This window comes from Callorhinchus milii, unplaced genomic scaffold (assembly GCF_018977255.1).
Source record: "Callorhinchus milii isolate IMCB2004 unplaced genomic scaffold, IMCB_Cmil_1.0 Scaffold1, whole genome shotgun sequence".
Taxonomy (NCBI): Eukaryota; Metazoa; Chordata; class Chondrichthyes; order Chimaeriformes; family Callorhinchidae; genus Callorhinchus; species Callorhinchus milii.
The window spans coordinates 114,965,045-114,984,033 of NW_024704742.1; the positions used below are offsets into that span (position 1 = coordinate 114,965,045).

Sequence of the window (18,989 nt, forward strand, 5' to 3'; positions counted from 1 at the left end):
CCTGTCTGTCCACGTTTTCGGTCATCTTTCCCCCTCTCCACCCCCACCTTGGCTCCCACCCCTAGCTCATCCAGCACTGAAGGGCTTTGGGACATCCCCTCAAAGTGAAAGACGCTATATAAACATAAATTGTATAACTGAGATTAAACTGACTTGTCAGCACTTTCTGGGTATGTCCCTTTCCTTTAAATCATAGCGTTATGTTAGCCTCTGAAATCTCTCAAAATGTAGTGAATTTACAGACGATATTTATTGAATCTTATCAATTTCAATCCTTTAAAACTGGTGAAGACTCGTGAAGCAAGCACCGTGTCTAATTTAAACGCATCTAAATTTTTCAGAACAGTATTAGCTGTGATTTGCATGTTCACTCACTCTTCACTTCCTGCTCGTCTTTCAGGGAAACTCCTAAAGGAGCCCATTACCTGGCTCATGACCTGGCCTCGGCACTGACTACTCTAGACTCCCCAGAGCTGCGGGACAAAGTGGATCTCGTGTGGATCATTGGCGGCAGCGCTCTCTATAAGGTACTGAGGGGGTAACTTTCTGAGGCCTTTGTGATTCACAATCCTAATCAACAACAACTTGCATATATATAGTGCCCCTCACTCTGGATAATAATAATAATAATCCTTGCATTTGATATAGCGTTTTTCACGTCTTCTAGACATCTCAAAGCGCTTCACAGAATATACTATAATGTGAATTGACTGTGTATTTGTGGGTGAAACGCAGCAGCCGATTGCGCACAGCAGTGTCCCACAAACAGTCGTGGATTGAAATGACCAATTTATTATTGTTTTGTTTTGGAGGGATTATTATCAGGTGTGTGGAGTAAGGAAACTTGCCCAAGGTTTCACCCTGCTGGGAATCGAACCCAGGTCTCTCGCTAGCAAAGCGAGTGCTCTAACCACTGAGCTACAGGACTCCAGGGATAGCGTCTTAGAACGCTTATAATCATACTCAAAGATAACTGCAAACATGTTTTTAAATTTTCCTTATTCAGGGTGACCCCATTAGGGTACACCCCACTTGAGTTTGGATTTACTTGTAGCCCAGGGAAACTGGTCCATGCTATACAAGGTGGGGTATACCCAGCACTGACCGACCAGCATCTGGTGCTTAAAAACCGACCACCTGAAAGCCAATAATAATAATAAAATAATAATAATCCTTACTAGTTATTTGGTGCTGCTTATGACCACCTCCCCCCAGCTCAGGCCCCCTGATCAATCTTTGTAAAACTGTGAAATTTACAGAACACCTACTTCAAAATTAAGAATTTGACATTCTAGTTGTTCTGAAATAATAATCCTTGCATTTGATTTAGCACCTTATTGCATCTTTGAGACATCTGAAAGTGCTTCACAGAAAGCGCTTCCTGTAAAGTGAATATGTTTGTGGGCGAAAATGCTGTGTAAAATCTCGACCCAGGTGGAATTTGTTGTGGGAACGATCACTACACATTACATTAATTGTGATGTGCTTTGAGGCATCTCAAAGATCTGATGATCAATGATTGCATTTAATTTTGTGCTCTCCGTTCCACCATCGGTGGCTGTGCCTTCAGCCAAAACTCTGAAACTCTCTCCCTCAATCCCTCTGCCTTGCCCCCTCCCTTCAAATCCCGCCTAAAGACTTTTTTGATCGTGCTTATGATCACCTCCCTCTCCCCTTGGCTCATTGTCAGACTCCGCGCTATATAAATGCAAGTTGTTGAATTTATAAAATCCAAAGATTATTATTATATTGCAATTTCCACCCATAATTCCCATCTGAACATGCAGATGTGCCTTAGTTTAGTATCTTGTCCAGAAGGAGCAGATCTTGGATGTTCTTCACTGGCTCCACTTGAAGACGTGATAAGACGCTATATCAAATGCAAGGATGATGTAAGGACTTTGAGCTCATAGTCTAGACTGACACTCCAGTGGAAGAGTGCTGTATTGTTAGAATTTCTGTCTTTCGGGTGAGATTTTAAACTGAGGTTCTGTCCGCCTGTTCAGGAGAATCTAAAGATCCCATGACCTAATCCAACAAGAGAAGCAAGTTTCTCCGGTGTCCTTGCCAACAATCCTCCATATAAAATTGGTCATCGCTTCACGACTGCTTGTGGGAGTTTGCTATGTGCAAACTGGCTGTTGCGGACGCCTACAAATACCCAGTCAACAGAAATTACGTGTGAAACACATTGAGAAGTTTCAATAGTAAATGCAAGGATTATTACCATTTGGGGAGTGGAGATTGCAAAAATGAATTCAAATGGGGGTTATGTAGAGTTCAAATCCGGGGGCATTACAAGTGGATTGTGGAAGGAAAAAGCACCGTATGAGCCAAGTGGCCTTTTCTGAGGTCATGTTTGCTGTTTTTCTGAGACAAGCTCTGTGAGCATTGTATGTCGCCTCCTCTGCATTCAGTGGCCAAGATCCCTGTTTGTAAATGATCCTTTATGTGAAACAAAAGGTGTTGCTTTACAATGAAACATGCAGTCCTGAAAATACTTTTATTCAGCCGTTTGCCTGGTTAGCAATTACCCATCCAGGCTTTTATGGAGAACTGAAGTGATGTCTGCAACAGCGCCTTTAAAAGATGAAAGGTTTTTAATTTTTCTCCGGCTGCTTCTGATCCCCTGTCTGCTTTGGCGAGCCTCTTTGATGCCTTCCATTGGGCAGTCACCCTCCCAGGTGTTTAATATGCTGTGCATTATGTGAGCCATTAACACCCAATTTAAATTGGCTTAAATGTTTTTCACAGCCAGCAAACCTTGAGCAGTGCTTGAGCTCACTCTTAATAAAGTTAGAATTGTTCTCTTCAACAGAATTTGCGATAGGAATTGCAGAATATTGAGTGCTTGATGTGCACTTGTAAGTAAAATGAGTTCCCACCTGGCAACATATCCCTAAAATAAAAACAGAAATATGCTTGAAAACTACAGCGGTTAGATGTGCAACTAAAAGAGCTAAATCAATCAATATGGGGTCTTATTTCACATTACCAAAGGCCACAGTTTTTGCTCTTATTAAACTTAAGTCTGGCTCAATTGGTAGCACTCTCAGCTCTGAGTTAGAAGGTGGTGGGTTAAGACCTTGACAAGCTCATAATCTAGACTGACATTCAAGTGCAGCGCTGTATTATTAATCGTGACTCTTTGCAGTGCTTTTCTCTTGACAACGAAACACAAAATGTTTTCCAAATATTCATTTGGATGAAATTGATGGTGTCCTTTTAAATGGGCTCAAACACCACGTCTGGACTTTGAAATCACATTCAAGGCTGACGTTCCAGTACAGTAATGGAGGTGTATTGCATTGTCAGGATTGCCATCCTTTGGTTGAGATATGTCTGTTCAAGTCGGCGTTTAAGATCCCATTACAGTGTTTGGAAAGAGAAGGGAGTTTCTCCCAGTATCCTGGCTAGCGGTGCTCCAGATAAATTGGTCATTTGCTGCATGGCTATTTGGCTGCCGCATTTGCTTACGAATACACTGTATTCAAGTTGATTTCAAGATCCTCACAATCTTCAAATCCCTTCATGCCCTGGTACCTACCTACCTCCTTGACCTTCTTACTCTCAATCCACTACCTCTGCTCGGCTGGCTCCCTCCTCCTGCTTGTCCCTCATGCCCTCTGTTTCATCATCAGTGGAACACTTTCAGCCACTATTCTCCCGAAACTCTGGAATACTCTTCCTCTATCCCTCTGCCTGGCTCCCTCCTTTCCCATCTTCAGATCGCGCCTCAAGACCTTCCTCTTTGATCGTTTCTACAGTCACTTTGCCCTCCCCTGGCTCAGTGTCGTACTCCGCCACTCTCAGGAGCTCTGGGACACTCCCCTGCGTGAAGGGTGCTATATAAATGCAAATTGTTATTGAATGCTGAATGTTGTACAGATTACATTTCGCACCACATGGAAATAGTGAAAAGCCTGTGGACCACTTTTTTATTTAAAAATGTAATCCACGTCCAGATGTTTTTGTGAATATTAAACCCTGTAAAATGCTATGCAATACTAGCTGATCTATCTTATTTTAATCTGACCTACAATAAGAGGAGAATAAATGTGATTATCCTAGAAGTGTACTTTTATCTTGTGTTTGTGCGGCATCTTGCTGTGCCTCTGTAGTTGCTCTCCTTTTATCTTTTTGCTGCATCAGGGGTTGAAAGGAGCCCTTGAGAAGAGATGAAGTCACTTGCAGCTTTCATTGCTGTTTCCAGCCAAATTTAAATTTCCATCCACTAAAATTATCAAGCTGGCCACATTAATGCAGCATGTTGCTCGTGGCACATTTTGGGGCAAACCTGCACTGCCTGGGAACGCGGCAGCCAAATTGTACACAACAATGTCCCACAAACAGCCAAGAAGTGAATGATAATAATAATAATAATCTTTGCATTTGATATAGCGCTTTTCACGTCGGGAGGACGTCCCAAAGCGCTTCACAGAACACACTAAAGTGAATTGACCGTATATTTGTGGGCAAACGCGGCAGCCAAATTGTACACAACAATGTCCCACAAACAGCCATGAAGTGAATGATCTGTTTTATTTGGGAGATTATTGGCCAGAACACCAGGAGAGACTCTCTTCTCCTTTTGAGTAGTGCAATTTAATATACACCAGAACAGGCACAGATGGGACCTTGGTGTAACGTCTCATCTGGATGGTACCTCCGTCATTTCAGAGTGCTCGCTGTATTACGGTGTCATCCTAGGCTGTCAGTTCAAAGACGAGACGTTCTGACTCAGATGTGAGAGTGCTACCAACTGAGCTAGCCAGGCTGACACTATTTTAAGTTATAATATTGTGCTTAAACAACAACAGCAAAATTACATTTGTACAGCCCCTTTTCACATCAGGAGGACATCCCAAGGCACTGGACAGTCAGTGTTTCGGATCCGACCTGGGGGTTAGGACTGGGGAAGGTGGAGGACAGGGGGGAAGCAGGGTGATCGAAAATACGGTTGAAGAGAAGGGTCTTGAAATGGTCTTGAAGGAGGCAAGGGAGTGGGTGATGCAGAGGGACTGTGGGATGGATTTCCAGAAGGTAGGGGCAGAGTGGCAGAAGGCCCACCTGCTAATGGTGGGGCTAGCAAGGCGGGGGACGTGAAGCAGGCCCGCTGAGCGGAGGGTGCGGGCAGAATGGTAATGGGTTAGAAGGTTGCAGAGGTAGAGGGGAACAAGGCCATGGAGAGCTTTGAAGGTGAGGACCAGGATCGTGAACTGTATCCTCTGAGTGATGGGAAGCCAGTGGAGTCGGGCATGATAGGGGTGATAGGGTCACGGAGCCTGGTGCGGGAGAGGACACGGTCTGCCGAATTCTGGATGACCTGCAGCCTGTGGAGGGAGTTGTTGGGGAGGCCGACAAGCAAGGAGTCTGCATAGTCGAGCCTCGATGTAATGAATGCGTGTATGAGGGTTTCGGTGGCCTGCAAGGTGATAAGGTGATGTGATATATTGAATGCAAGGATTATTATTATACGAACAGCCATGAGGTGAATGACCAATTTATCCGGAAGATTGTTGGCCAGGACATCAGGAGAGAACCCCTTTTCTTGTTGAATCGTGTCACAGGATCTTTAAAGCCCACCTGAACAGACAGAGAGGACCTCAGTTTAACACTTCAATGGATGGTAGTGAACTCCAGTGTTTATTTTGTTTTAGCCCTAGTTTAATCAAGACCAATCCTGTCCTCATGCATTTCCTTCTCTAGTGGGTTGGAATCACAACCACAAGTTGCATTTATATAGTGCATCCTTCACACCAGGGTAGTGGCATAGTATGTCGCTGATCTAGAAAGTGACCGGTCAAAGACGAAAGTCTTCTGTTGGTGCAATTTAAAGAGGGGCAATGCCCACAAAACACACAGTCACTCCACTTTACTGTATACTCTGTGAAGTGCTTTGGGATGTCCTCCTGACAGGAAAGGACTATATCAAGTGTAAGGTTTATTTTTAAGGTAGAGGGACTGCAAGTAAGCGAGCTGGGAAACCTGGCTAATTTTGCTTTTTTTTCATTCCCCAACCCCCCCCCCCCCCAGCCTGGAGTCCAGAGTACCGTTGAATGTTCATTGTTTGAGGGTAAAGGCATTACCCAGTACAGAACAAAGCCTTAAATATCTGGTTCCTGCATTGAATTAGCCAATCTTGGCTAGGGCAGAAATCAGATTTAGACTCACTGGGTTAGAGAGGGAGAACTCAGTCAGGTTCATGCACCTGCCCCGATCACTAGCCAGAGAGCTCCATTAGATGCTGTGTGTGTGTTGTGTACATCTATGGATGTAGGGTGAGGGCAGAATTGAGCATATCAATGCAAGCTGTACAAGTGAAATCACTTAGCATAGTATTTAGTGTTAAACTTTCCTCAGTCCCCCTGCGTTAGGGAAGGGGAAATGAGACATGGTTCCAGCACATCTGATCTATTTCCAGTGATTCCAGCTGGAAGGGCACACAGGTTTGGACATTGAGTGATCTCAGGCTCAGCGGAGATACTCAGAAGGTCTAATAACTGGCTAATATTCCAGTCAAAGGTCAAAATGCTTGAAGAGTGTCCACTGGGCAAGCTTTTGGAGGGTTAACGATAGAACCGTATTCCCAGTGAAAAGAAAAAGATGTGAAACCCTTAATAGGAAGGGAGGGGAGAAAATTGGCAGAATTGTTTTATGATTAAAATAAATTAAAATGAAAGCAAATAAATGGACAACGCCAGCTGTGGCTGCTGTTTGTTTTTCCAAGTTGTGGCTTTTATTTAACACGAGACTTCAAAGCTTCATTGTCGCACACAATTGGTTTTGTTGTCAATCCTATTAAACATTGAAAGGAAGCAGCTATTGACTGAAATTGCCACTGAACTATTCCCGCACAGTCTGGGGTTTAGTTTTATAAAGTGGGCTTTGAGTTTCTTCCTGTACTTGGTTATAGACAATATCTCAAACACGTGTCCAATTTCGATGATAATAATCCATACATTTAATATAGCGCCTTTCATGTCAGGAGGCCATCTCAAAGCGCTTCAACTCCTCCCTCCACAGGCTGCAGATAATCCAGAACTCTGCAGCCCATGTCTTCTCCTGCACCAAACTCCACGACCCCATCTCCCCCACTCTCGGCCAACCCCATTGGCTCCCTATTCTTCAGAGGATCCAGTTCAAGATCCTGGTCCTCACATACAAAGCCTCCATGGCCCCACCCTACTTCTGCGACCTCCTAACCCCCTACCAACCCGCCCGTTCCCTCCGCTCAGCCGGCTCTGGCCTGCTCCACGTCCCCCGATCCACCCGCCCCACCATTGGTGGGAGAGCCTTCAGCCACTCTGCCCCCAACCTCTGGAATTCCATCCCCCAATCACTCCGCCTCACCCCCTCCTTAGCCTCCTTCAAGTCCCACCTCGAAACCCTCCTCTTTGACTATGCCATCAGTCATCCCCCTTTCCCTTCCCCCCCCAACCCCAGCTCGAGTCTGAAATGCTGTACACTGTCCAGCACCTTGGGACATCCTCCCGACGTGAAAGGCGCTATACAAATGTAATCTTGTTGTTGTAGATATACTATTAAATGTAGTTTCAAGATCCTCTCACTCATTTTCAAATCCCTTCTTGCTCTCGCACCTCCCTACCTATCTAATTTGCTTACCCCCCCACTCCACCAACCGCTGCCTCTGCTCAGCTGGCTCTGGCCTCCTGTTCTGCCTCGCCCCCACCTCCGCTCCACCATCAGTGGCTGTGCTTTCAGCCACAGTGCGTCGGAGCTCTGAATCTCTCTTCCTCAATCCCTGCTCCTTGCCCCCTCCATCCCCACTTTTAAATCCCACCTGAGAACCTTCCTTTTTGGTCATGCTTATGGTCCCGCTACCCTGTGTGAGAGGCTCTATATAAATGCAAGTTGTTGTTGTGTAATTTGTAGACGAACGTAGAAGCCAATTTGCGCAAAGCAATCTCCCAAAATAACCAAGAAGTAAAGGAGCAATTTTATCTGGGGAGGGCTGTTGCCCAGGACTGGGAGAAATTCCCTTCTCTTTTGAATAGTGCCATGGGATCTTTAACATCCACCTGAACAGGACTTCAATTTAACACCTCATCCAAAGGACAGCATTGGGATAGATGGCAGTTTAGACCATATGAGCTCAATATCCAGAAATGGGCTTGAACCCACCACCTTCTGACTCGAGCGTTAAGAGTATCAGCAACTCAGCCAACCAGATTGTGTTTTCTTGAGCTGGTCTCTTGCTGCTTCTGTCTTGCTGACTCTCAGTGTAATGAAGCATTGATTTCCAAGCTGTTTATTCGTTAATATCTTAAAATGCTGGTATCAAAGCTGCTCCAGAATTCGCTGTGGAATAATCCAGACTTCGACAAAAATAAATGTTTGAGAAAATGCAGCTTTTAAACCTGCACCAATATTTTTTGAGCGTGGGGAATGAAATGTAATATTCAGAGTTAACTTGCCATTCATCTCCTGTTTACCCCATCAACCTCTGGTTCTCTGATGTAAATCTTGATCAAAATTCACTTGCTGCTTTCAGTTGGAGAAGGCAATGCAATGCATTTTATTGGCTTTGAGAGGATATGGAGGCAAGCAACCAAGTTGATTCTGAGTGTGAAGAGTTAGAAACGTAGGAATGCATTTAACCCATCTAGCTGTTCTGCCAGTGTATTAGATCATGGCAGATATTGCAATTCCCTGTTCTTTCTCCATATCCCTTACTTCACGTCATTAGAACATAAGAACTTCTTAAGCGAAAGAAGACCAAGGTCCACCCAGTTTGCTTTCCACCATCCTGGCAGTTGCTTGACATGTTGTGTCCCAAACCATATATTGTATAAATTGTCTATCTTCCTATTTCACTTTTAAACATCCCAATTGGTTCTGCAATTATAGCATTTAGGGGTAGTGCATTCTACTTCTCACAACCATTTGGCAGCAGCCTGGCTCAGTGGAATGCTTTATATATGTGATTTCTCCTCCCCGTTTCTAACAGCAAGTTAGCAGTTTCATGTGGAGTCCTGTAGCTCAAGTGAGAGACCTGAGTTCAATTCCAGGCAGGGCGAAACCTTGGGCAAGTTTCCTTACTCCACACGCCTAATAATAATCCCTCAAAACCCAAAACAATAATAAAATTGGTCATTTTCAATCTACGACTGTTTGTGGGACATTGCTGTGTGCAATTGGCTGCCGCGTTCGCCCACAAAATATACAGTCAATTCACTTTACAGTGTGTTCTGTGAAGCTCTTTGGGACGTCCTCCCCACGTGAAAAGTGCTATATCAAATGCAAGTATTATTATTATTATTAACTACTGACTAGAGTTTCAGTGCTCAAGAGAGGAGTGGAGTACGATGGTGGAAAGGTAGGTAGGGAGGACTAAAAATCAGAAAGAGATCATTTAAGGTCTCTGCTTTGATCCTGTTTTAAGTGATTGCAAGTTTTCGTGGTCTGAGTCATAGTTCCGATGTCATTGATATTACAGTGAGGTGACAAATGATGTAAGTGACTAAGCACTGAACAATGCTTTGCTGTGGAAAGAGTGAACCGATGGGATCTCAGTACTCTGTGTGCCATGGAGTGCTGGGATCTGGGCTTGTGCCAGCAGTCACCCAGTCCATTGAATGCTCAATCTGTGTGATACATCAGGGAGAGGCACAGTGGGTACTGAAGCTCATCCTTTGCAAGGAAAGGATCTCACAGAAACTGACTTAAAAGAGAAAGACAATGGGAAAAGAAACCTGGAGAATGAATTTCTTGATCGTGTGGGGAAAATTCATGGTCTGTGGATAGTCGTTAAAATGTTTCACCGTGTTTTTTAGAACGTTTCCTCTGGTTCCCCGTCACATCAGTCCTTGCCAGGCTCCACTGGCTCCCGATTACTGAACGGATCCACTATGCCCTGAAGCTCTGGAACTCTCTCCCTCAGACACTCCACCTTATCCCCTCCCTCCGCACCTTCAAATCCTGCCTAAAGACCTTTGATCATGCTTTTTTTTACAATCTCGCCCCTCTCCCCGCCCCCCAGGCTTGGGGTCTTGGGCGCTATCCTGCATGAAGAGCGCTATATAAATGCAAGTTGTTGGTTTTGTGAGTAAATTGATTGATAAGTCAGGGAGAATAGGAATTGGTTCAGGTTTGTTGGCAGATCTAAACCTGGCTGCTGTTAATTCCTTGGGAGGAGAACAAATAAAGACGAGCTGAATGAACCAGTCTGTTGATTTGACATTCTCTATAAATTTAAAACAGTGGGAAAACCAGGTTAAGGTACATGAATTTGAGTGGGTGTAAATATTAAAATACTTCTATTTGTTTGAAAGAAGCGAAGTGTGCCAACTTGGGAATCAGAGCCAAAGGCTTTAAAAGTAGCAAATATTCAATTACTTTTGTTGCACTGCCCCCGCCTGGCATTGTTACTGTATCACTGCCATCCCTGGCATTGTTACTGTATCACTGCCATCCCTGGCATTGTTACTGTATCACTGCCATCCCTGGCATTGTTACTGTATCACTGCCATCCCTGGCATTGTTACTGTATCACTGCCATCCCTGGCATTGTTACTGTATCACTGCCATCCCTGGCATTGTTACTGTATCACTGCCATCCCTGGCATTGTTACTGTGTCACTGCCATCCCTGACATAGTTACTGTATCACTGCCATCCCTGGCATTGTTACTGTGTCACTGCCATCCCTGGCATTGTTACTGTGGCACTGTCCAGCATTGTTACTGTGGCACTGCCATCCCTGGCATTGTTACTGTGTCACTGCCATCTCTGGTGTTGTTACTGTATCACTGCCATCCCTGGCATTGTTACTGTGTCACTGCCATCTCTGGCATTGTTACTGTGTCACTGCCATCTCTGGCATTGTTCCTGTGTCACTGCCATCCCTGGCATTGTTACTGTATCACTGCCATCCCTGGCGTTGTTACTGTATCACTGCCATCCCTGGCATTGTTACTGTATCACTGCCATCCCTGGCATTGTTACTGTATCACTGCCATCCTGCATTGTTACTGTATCACTGCCATCCCTGGCATTGTTACTGTATCACTGCCATCCCTGGCATTGTTACTGTATCACTGCCATCCCTGGCGTTGTTACTGTATCACTGCCATCCCTGGCTTTGTTACTGTATCACTGCCATCCCTGGCGTTGTTACTGTATCACTGCCATCCCTGGCGTTGTTACTGTATCACTGCCATCCCTGGCATTGTTACGGTGTCACTGCCATCCCTGGCATTGCTACTGTGTCACTGCCATCCCTGGCATTGTTACTGTGTCACTGCCATCTCTGGCATTGTTACTGTGGCACTGCCATCCCTAGCATTGCTACTGTGTCACTGCCATCTCTGGTGTTGTTACTGTATCAAGCTATCAAGCTACCGGCCCATCTCCAACCTCCCCTTTCTCTCCAAGGTCTTGGAAAGAGTTGTCGCCTCCCAACTGCGCTCTTTCCTTTCCACCCATTCTCTTTTCGAACCCCTTCAGTCAGGTTTCCGTGCTGCCCATAGCACAGAAACTGCCCTGGTCAAGGTCACCAATGATATCCTGACCATCTGTGACCAGGGCTCCCTCTGCCTCCTCGTCCTCCTCGACCTATCGGCAGCATTCGATACGGTCGACCACGCTATCCTACTCCACCGCTTGTCCTCCCACCTCAACCTTCAAGGCACTGTCCTTGAGTGGTTTAGGTCGTACCTTTCTCACCGTCTTCACTTTGTCTCGACGAATGGCTTCTCCTCCACCCCCCGCACTGTCTCATGTGGTGTCCCTCAGGGCTCTGTCCTCGGTCCCCTCCTCTTCACCCTCTATATGCTCCCCCTTGGTGACATCATCCGCAGACATGGAGTTAACTTCCACATGTATGCGGATGACACCCAACTCTACCTTTCCTCCTCTACTCTCAACTCCACGACCACCGATGTCCTGACAGCTGCCTGTCCGACATCGAGTCCTGGACGAGAGACAACTTTCTTCAGCTCAACGTGCGAAAAACCGAGGCCCTCCTGATTGGCTCACGTCAGCGCCTCCGCACCTCAGGCGCTGACACCATCAGCATCCAAGGCTGCACTCTCCACCTCTCAAAGCCAGTCAGGAACCTCGGCGTTTTGTTCGACCCTGAGCTGTCCTTTCTCCCTCACATCCGCACCACAACTGGCACCGCCTTCCATCACCTCCGGAACATCGCCAGACTACGGCACTACCTCACCCCTCACGCTGCTGAAACCCTGGTTCACGCCTTTGTCACCTCAAGGCTGGACTATGGGAACTCTCTCCTCGCCGGCCTTCCCGCCACCTCCCTCCACAAGCTGCAGGTCATTCAGAACTCTGCAGCTCGTGTACTGTCCCGCACCAGGCTTCGGGACCACATCACTCCCACCCTCGCTCGCCTCCACTGGCTCCCCATCCCCCAGAGGATTGATTTCAAGATCCTCATCCTCACCTACAAGGCCATTCACGGCCTTGCTCCCTCCTACCTCTCCAACCTACTATCCCCCTACCTACCTGCCCGTACCCTCCGTTCCTCTGGCTCCGGTCTGCTCCACGTCCCCCGCCCCAACCGCCCTACCATCGGTGGTCGGGCCTTCAGCCTCTCAGCCCCAGGCTCTGGAACTCCATCCCCCAGTGCCTTCGCCGCCTCCTCCCTTTCCTCCTTCAAGGCCGGTCTCAAAACCTTTCTCTTTGACCGTGCCTTCAGCTCCCCTCTCGACTCTCTTCCCCCTCCTCGCTCCCTCCCTTCCCTCCCCTCACCCTGACCATTTCCCCCTCCTCGCTCCCTCCCTTCCCTCCCCTCACCCTGACCATTTCCCCCCTGCTCGGGTCATGACCCAACTGTGCAGCGCCTTGGGACGTCCTCCTGACGTGAAAGGCGCTTTATAAATGGAATCTTGTTGTTGTTGTTGTTGTTGTATCACTGCCATCCCTGGCATTGTTACTGTATCACTGCCCCCGCCTGGCATTGCTACTGTGTCACTGCCATCCCTGGCATTGCTACTGTGTCACTGCCATCCCTGGCATTGCTACTGTGTCACTGCCATCCCTGGCATTGCTACTGTGTCACTGCCATCCCTGGCATTGTTACTGTATCACTGCCATCCATGGCATTGTTACTGTATCACTGCCATCCCTGGCATTGCTACTGTGTCACTGCCATCCCTGGCATTGCTACTGTGTCACTGCCATCTCTGGCATTGTTACTGTGGCACTGCCATCCCTGACATTGCTACTGTGTCACTGCCATCCCTGGCATTGTTACTGTGTCACTGCCATCCCTGGCATTGCTACTGTGTCACTGCCATCCCTGGCATTGCTACTGTGTCACTGCCATCCCTGGTGTTGTTACTGTGGCACTGTCCAGCATTGTTACTGTGTCACTGCCATCTCTGGCATTGTTACTGTGTCACTGCCATCCCTGGCATTGTTACTGTATCACTGCCATCCCTGGCATTGTTACTGTGTCACTGCCATCCCTGGCATTGTTACTGTGTCACTGCCATCCCTGGCATTGTTACTGTGTCACTGCCATCCCTGGCGTTGTTACTGTATCACTGCCATCCCTGGCATTGTTAGTGTATCACTGCCATCCCTGGCGTTGTTACTGTATCACTGCCATCCCTGGCATTGTTACTGTATCACTGCCATCCCTGGCATTGTTACTGTATCACTGCCATCCCTGGCATTGCTACTGTGTCACTGCCATCCCTGGCGTTGTTACTGTATCACTGCCATCCCTGGCATTGTTACTGTGTCACTGCCATCCCTGGCATTGTTCCTGTATCACTGCCATCCCTGGCATTGCTACTGTGTCACTGCCATCTCTGGCATTGTTACTGTGGCACTGCCATCCCTGACATTGCTACTGTGTCACTGCCATCTCTGGTGTTGTTACTGTGGCACTGTCCAGCATTGTTACTGTGGCACTGCCATCCCTGGCATTGTTACTGTATCACTGCCATCCCTGGCATTGCTACTGTGTCACTGCCATGTCTGGCATTGTTACTGTGGCACTGCCATCTCTGGTGTTGTTACTGTATCACTGCCATGTCTGGCATTGTTACTGTGGCACTGCTCAGCATTGTTACTGTGGCACTGCCCAGCATTGTTACTGTATTACTGCCCAGCATTGTTACTGTGCCACTGCCCAGCATTGTTACTGTATCACTGCTCGACATTGTTGCTCTGTAACAGTTGTTTGAAGGTGGACATTAACGTCATGTAGGAAAAGCCGAGGGAAAATGTTTTAGGCAATGCTACTACCTTTCAATGCAAGTCATGAAGCAATTCCGCCTTCAACCTGTTGCTCTTCGACATTTCAACAGAAGAATGCACATTTCAGCGCCATTGTTGAATGTGGCCATCTACCTCTGTGAGTTGGGAAGTTGCTTTGAGCACTCAGCAGTGCCATCGGAGTAATTGAGAAGGAAGGAACAATTCCAGGCACCACAGCTCAGGCAGACCTGTTGGGGTTGTAAGATCAGCAAACGTAAAGTCAGTTCCTGGGGGAAAGTTGAGATCCTCAGAATCTAAATGTTGATCATCGCAAGAATGCTGGGTTACACTCAGAGCGGTTCAGTAAGTACAGCATGTGGCATAGACCTCAGGGACATAGCCGTTAGCCACCAAATGACACCACACATGAAGAAAACATTTCACTGACTCATGAGATCCAAATATCCTTTCTAATGTTCAAGACATCACATTCAAGAAATAATAATAATAATAAACCTTACATTTGATATATTGCCTTATCACAGAAATACGATTTGTGAGGTTTGTTCCTCAGGCATTTCAAAGAGCTGTTTTTGTGTCGAAACAGAGGTTTTGCCTGAAAGCAGACGGCCTTGGCTTGTCTGAAAGGTTTTCTTAAAAATGATTTCTATGGAAAAGTTTGAATAAAGAATAACAAGACTTTCATGGCCTAGCAAATCTAAACTTGTGTCCAATATACAGTAAATTGTAATTTCTTACATTCAGAACCTTTATTATCGGTAGCTCACAGGCCTGTTAGGTGTGACTCCTCCAAACCTATCCCTTTGTGCAAAAAGATATCTGGGCAGAGGAAGGTCTGTTAAGAAATGAGTTAGAAACTGGACACCGAACCTGCCATTGCCTAAGACACAGATATTTATAGGTGAAAGGAGAAATAGCTGAAACTTATTCCATTTTGGTCTCTTCTACAGCAGCCAGAAGCATACTTATACCAACAAGTCCCAGCCTCAAATCAACAGTGGTCTTAAAACAGTCTCAAAATAGTGAAATTTAAAGAGTAAACTAACTGTGCTCTGAACCTCAGCCAATAACAATGTCCAATTCAGGTTTTTACAGTGATTAAGTGGACATTGTTAGGCCACAAAATAGGCTTATGAAATTTCACCGGGATTTTAAGAGAAGTTTTGTTACTTTATTCTCTACATTCCATCATTAACACAACAAACATTAATTCCAGGCCCTCTATTTGTTACTGTGTCATTTACCTCTGCTGATATTCAGCACTGACAAATAGCTTCATGTTTGGTGTTGGTTGTGTTACTCATTGTAGCACTAGATATTGGGCAGTATTTTTAACAACAACTTTCAACTTTGCAAATGATTAGTAACATTTTTGTTATGTCTTTCTAATGGAGATTTCCCATTCTGAAAGAATATGATGTCTACTCGTGTAAATGGGTTCTATGGACACTGGGGAAATGAAATTCCATTATGAGACCACACAAGGTCACTAAATTTACTGTCTGTCTGTGGAAATGGGCATCTTAAATCTGTTTCTGGAGAGAGAAGGGATTGTGTGCTGTACAGATGGCCAAGCTTCAGAACTATCAAAAAGAGATGGACTTATTGGGCTTTCTTGGAGTTTTTTTTCCCCCTCTAGGGGTCTAAAATCCTGTATTTGGAATTCAGACTCAAGCAGGAGTCACAAATAGCAACTCCTTTCAGTCTTGATACCAACTTATATTTGTATAGCACCCTTCATGTCAGATAAAGTCTTAGAGCGCTTTACAGTGATGGTGATGGATACCGACTGGGCAAGGGAGAAAGAGGAAATGAACTTAATAATAATAATCCTCGCATTTGATATAACGCCTTATCACATCATTGAGATGTCTCAAAGTGCTTCACAGAATACTCTGTAAAGTGAATTTACTGTATTTTTTGGGTGACTATAGGCATGATCGAATTGGCAGGTGTTTCGTGAAGATTTAAAGGACAGACGGACATCATTGATGTACATATGTACACCAATGCAATAATTCTGGTAACTGGGAGTAGTTAAGATCTGCCAGAAAGGAGTTCCTAGCAAGACATGCATCTGGTTATCAGTGGCAGCTGCAATTAGAAATATCGCATTTTGGGAACCCCACCACCCCTATTTATTCTAATTTGTTTTCTCTGTATTTTCCTCCAGGAGGCCATGGAAAACCCAGCCCAACACCGGATCTTTGTGACCCGGATCCTTCAGGATTTTGAGAGCGATACCTTTTTACCAGAGATTGATTTAAATAAGTTCAGACATCTTCCCAAGTAAGTAACTCTGTGGCAAAAGATCATAATAATCTAATTCTGTTTGTGAAATGGTGCAAATGTCCTATTTACAGTTAATTACGGGTTTCTTATCCCCCTCAATGTATGATAAGCAGTTGGGACTAGAATCTCCAATCTCACCAACTATTGAGATATTGCGATATGTGGAGACAAGGGTGTAATGTATGGGGTGGGAGAGAAGACGTGGAAGGGGAGGAAATAGCATTAAAGGATTGGGGAGAATAAAGCCTTGCTTGTGATCTTGCACAATTGTGGGCTTCCCAGTAAAAATCTGTGTAATAATATTATTAATAATAATCCTTGCACTTAATATAGCGCCTTTCACATTGGGAGGACGTCTCAAAGCACTTCAAAAGATTTACTAGAAAGCGTAGTGACTGTATACTTTGTAGGTGAATACATCTCTGTGGGTTTGAGAGAGCGTACCCAGGCATCACTGCAGTACAATCCCTGTTTATTGTCTTACAATATGCACAACCACCCTCTGCTCCCCTCCTGCTACCTTTAGCAATTTGCTTGCTTCTTTCAAGTGCGTTTTCTCATTAAAATGAACCGGGGCTCACGTTGCGCACATGAGCACTCCAAGGACAAGATGACTAAGCACTTAAAAAGGAATGCGGAGGAAGAGTCTCTTGGGAGAATTAATGTGTGAAGGCTCACAAAACCCTTGGACTTAAAGTACAGAACAGAGGTGAGAAGATATGTTAGCTGAGGTTAGGAACTGACAAAACAGCCTATAGATAAACCAAATGGCCTTCTCCTCTTTCTAAAAACACAGAGAACTGGTCCGATGAAACGAGAAATTTTCATTTGCACCAGTTGGGTGTGACAATATATTCTCTCCCCTTTTCTTATATCCGGAAGTTTGGGAGGGATACAAGTGCTTTTTGTATTCTCTTTGAGATGAATAGTGTGAAATATTGCTGTACAAGTTATCAAGTTATTTGAAATAAAATCATTTAATCCCTCAAAGCTCTTTTTGTGGCTGGTTGCCCAGAGCAACACCGGATCTTCATGACCTGAATCCATCAGGATTTTGAGAGCAATACCTTGTTGCCTGAGATTGATTTAGATAAGTTCAGCCGGGTGTCTGACACATGCGGAAACTTATCAACGTGCTAAAGAGGATCCAACCAAACTGGGAATTCCATGCATCCCACCTAGACGTGGAAATTCCAGAGATATTTATTGGAATGGAATGGGCACTCTCCCTGGAGGGACCCATCCTGCTTATCTAATTCCATAAAGTATTAGAAGCAAGTTGGTAAGGGGTACTGCGTCAACGACTTGTCTGCGATGTGTCTATCCAGCTAAAACCACATAGCTTGCCATTCAGGACACTTCCTGCTGCTTGTCCAGCCAGGACTACCCTACCCACTGGGCTTTGGCTTGCAACAACATCAAATTACATTTGTATAGCGCCTTTCACGTCAGGAGGACGTCCCAAGGCGCTGGGTTAACAGGAGCTGAGTGGGAGGATTTCCTGCCCCTAGAGACTGGTCTGCTCTTCCAAGTCCTGCTGATGAGCCAGGCTGACTGCTGTCATCAACAGCGCCCTGGAATGCTGTGGACCCACCTCAGGATCTGGACTACTGAGACCGCCACAGAGGGCTGGTTCGATTCCTTCATTCCATCACCAAACATGTCACCTTAGAGCCAGTTCAGCTTATGAAGACCCCACGTACCTCCCATCCCAAGGAAATAAGCACTGAGATAGAATGTTAGAAATGACTGTCGGTTGCTCTCCTCTGTTCACTAGTGTAGCAAATCTTCTGATGTGCAAAAAGGCTGTTCTGCTCTACATGTAGCTACTTTGAATAACCATATGAATAACCATGGAGAAATTTTGTCTTAAGCAGGTATCATTATTTATAATTAAAATGCCATTAGTATTATCATTTTTGACTACAAAGAAAGAACTTGCATTTTATAGCAGCTTGTTGTTGCAACTTCAATATCTCAAAGCATGCTTCAGGTAATTACTGTCAATTGTAAGACCTATTTTTCGACCACACTTGCTTTCGACCACTTTGGGGTCATCTTTGTCTCTCCCTTCCTCTCCCTCCTCATCCAACTTCCCCTAAGCTTAGGTGCACAGTCAGATGTGTGAAGCACTTTGAGACTGACATCCTCCCGATGTGTAAGACACTATATAAATGTAAATTATATCATGATGATCAAATTTATAGGGAAACATTTTGCAAACTAAGATTCCTTGAACAGCCATGAGGTGAATGATCAACTTATCTGGAGGATTTTTGGCCAGGATTCCCATGATTTAGCAGATCGTGTGAGGCATAGACTGGTTTTATTGTAATGAGAAAGCCCACTTGAAAGAAGTAATCAAGTTTCTAGAGAGAGCAGACATATAATGCAGGGTGGTTTCTATGTGGTTTTAATAATAATAATAATACTCCTTGCATTTGATATAGCGCTTTTCACGTCGGGAGGACGTCCCAAAGCGCTTCA

The 18,989-nt window shown here is 45.4% G+C and overlaps 1 protein-coding gene across 4 annotated transcripts in view; it reads left to right on the forward strand.

Moving 5' to 3' along the window:
* The window catches only part of dhfr (dihydrofolate reductase), a 28,220-nt gene that overhangs the window by 8,318 nt on the left and 913 nt on the right, over positions 1-18,989 (forward strand). For all 4 annotated transcript variants that reach the window (XM_007899770.2, XM_007899767.2, XM_007899768.2 and 1 more), the window contains exons 4-5: positions 401-527; positions 16,384-16,499. In XM_007899770.2, coding sequence (XP_007897961.1) covers positions 401-527; positions 16,384-16,499 — 243 coding nt within the window. The remainder of the gene's footprint in view (positions 1-400; positions 528-16,383; positions 16,500-18,989) is intronic.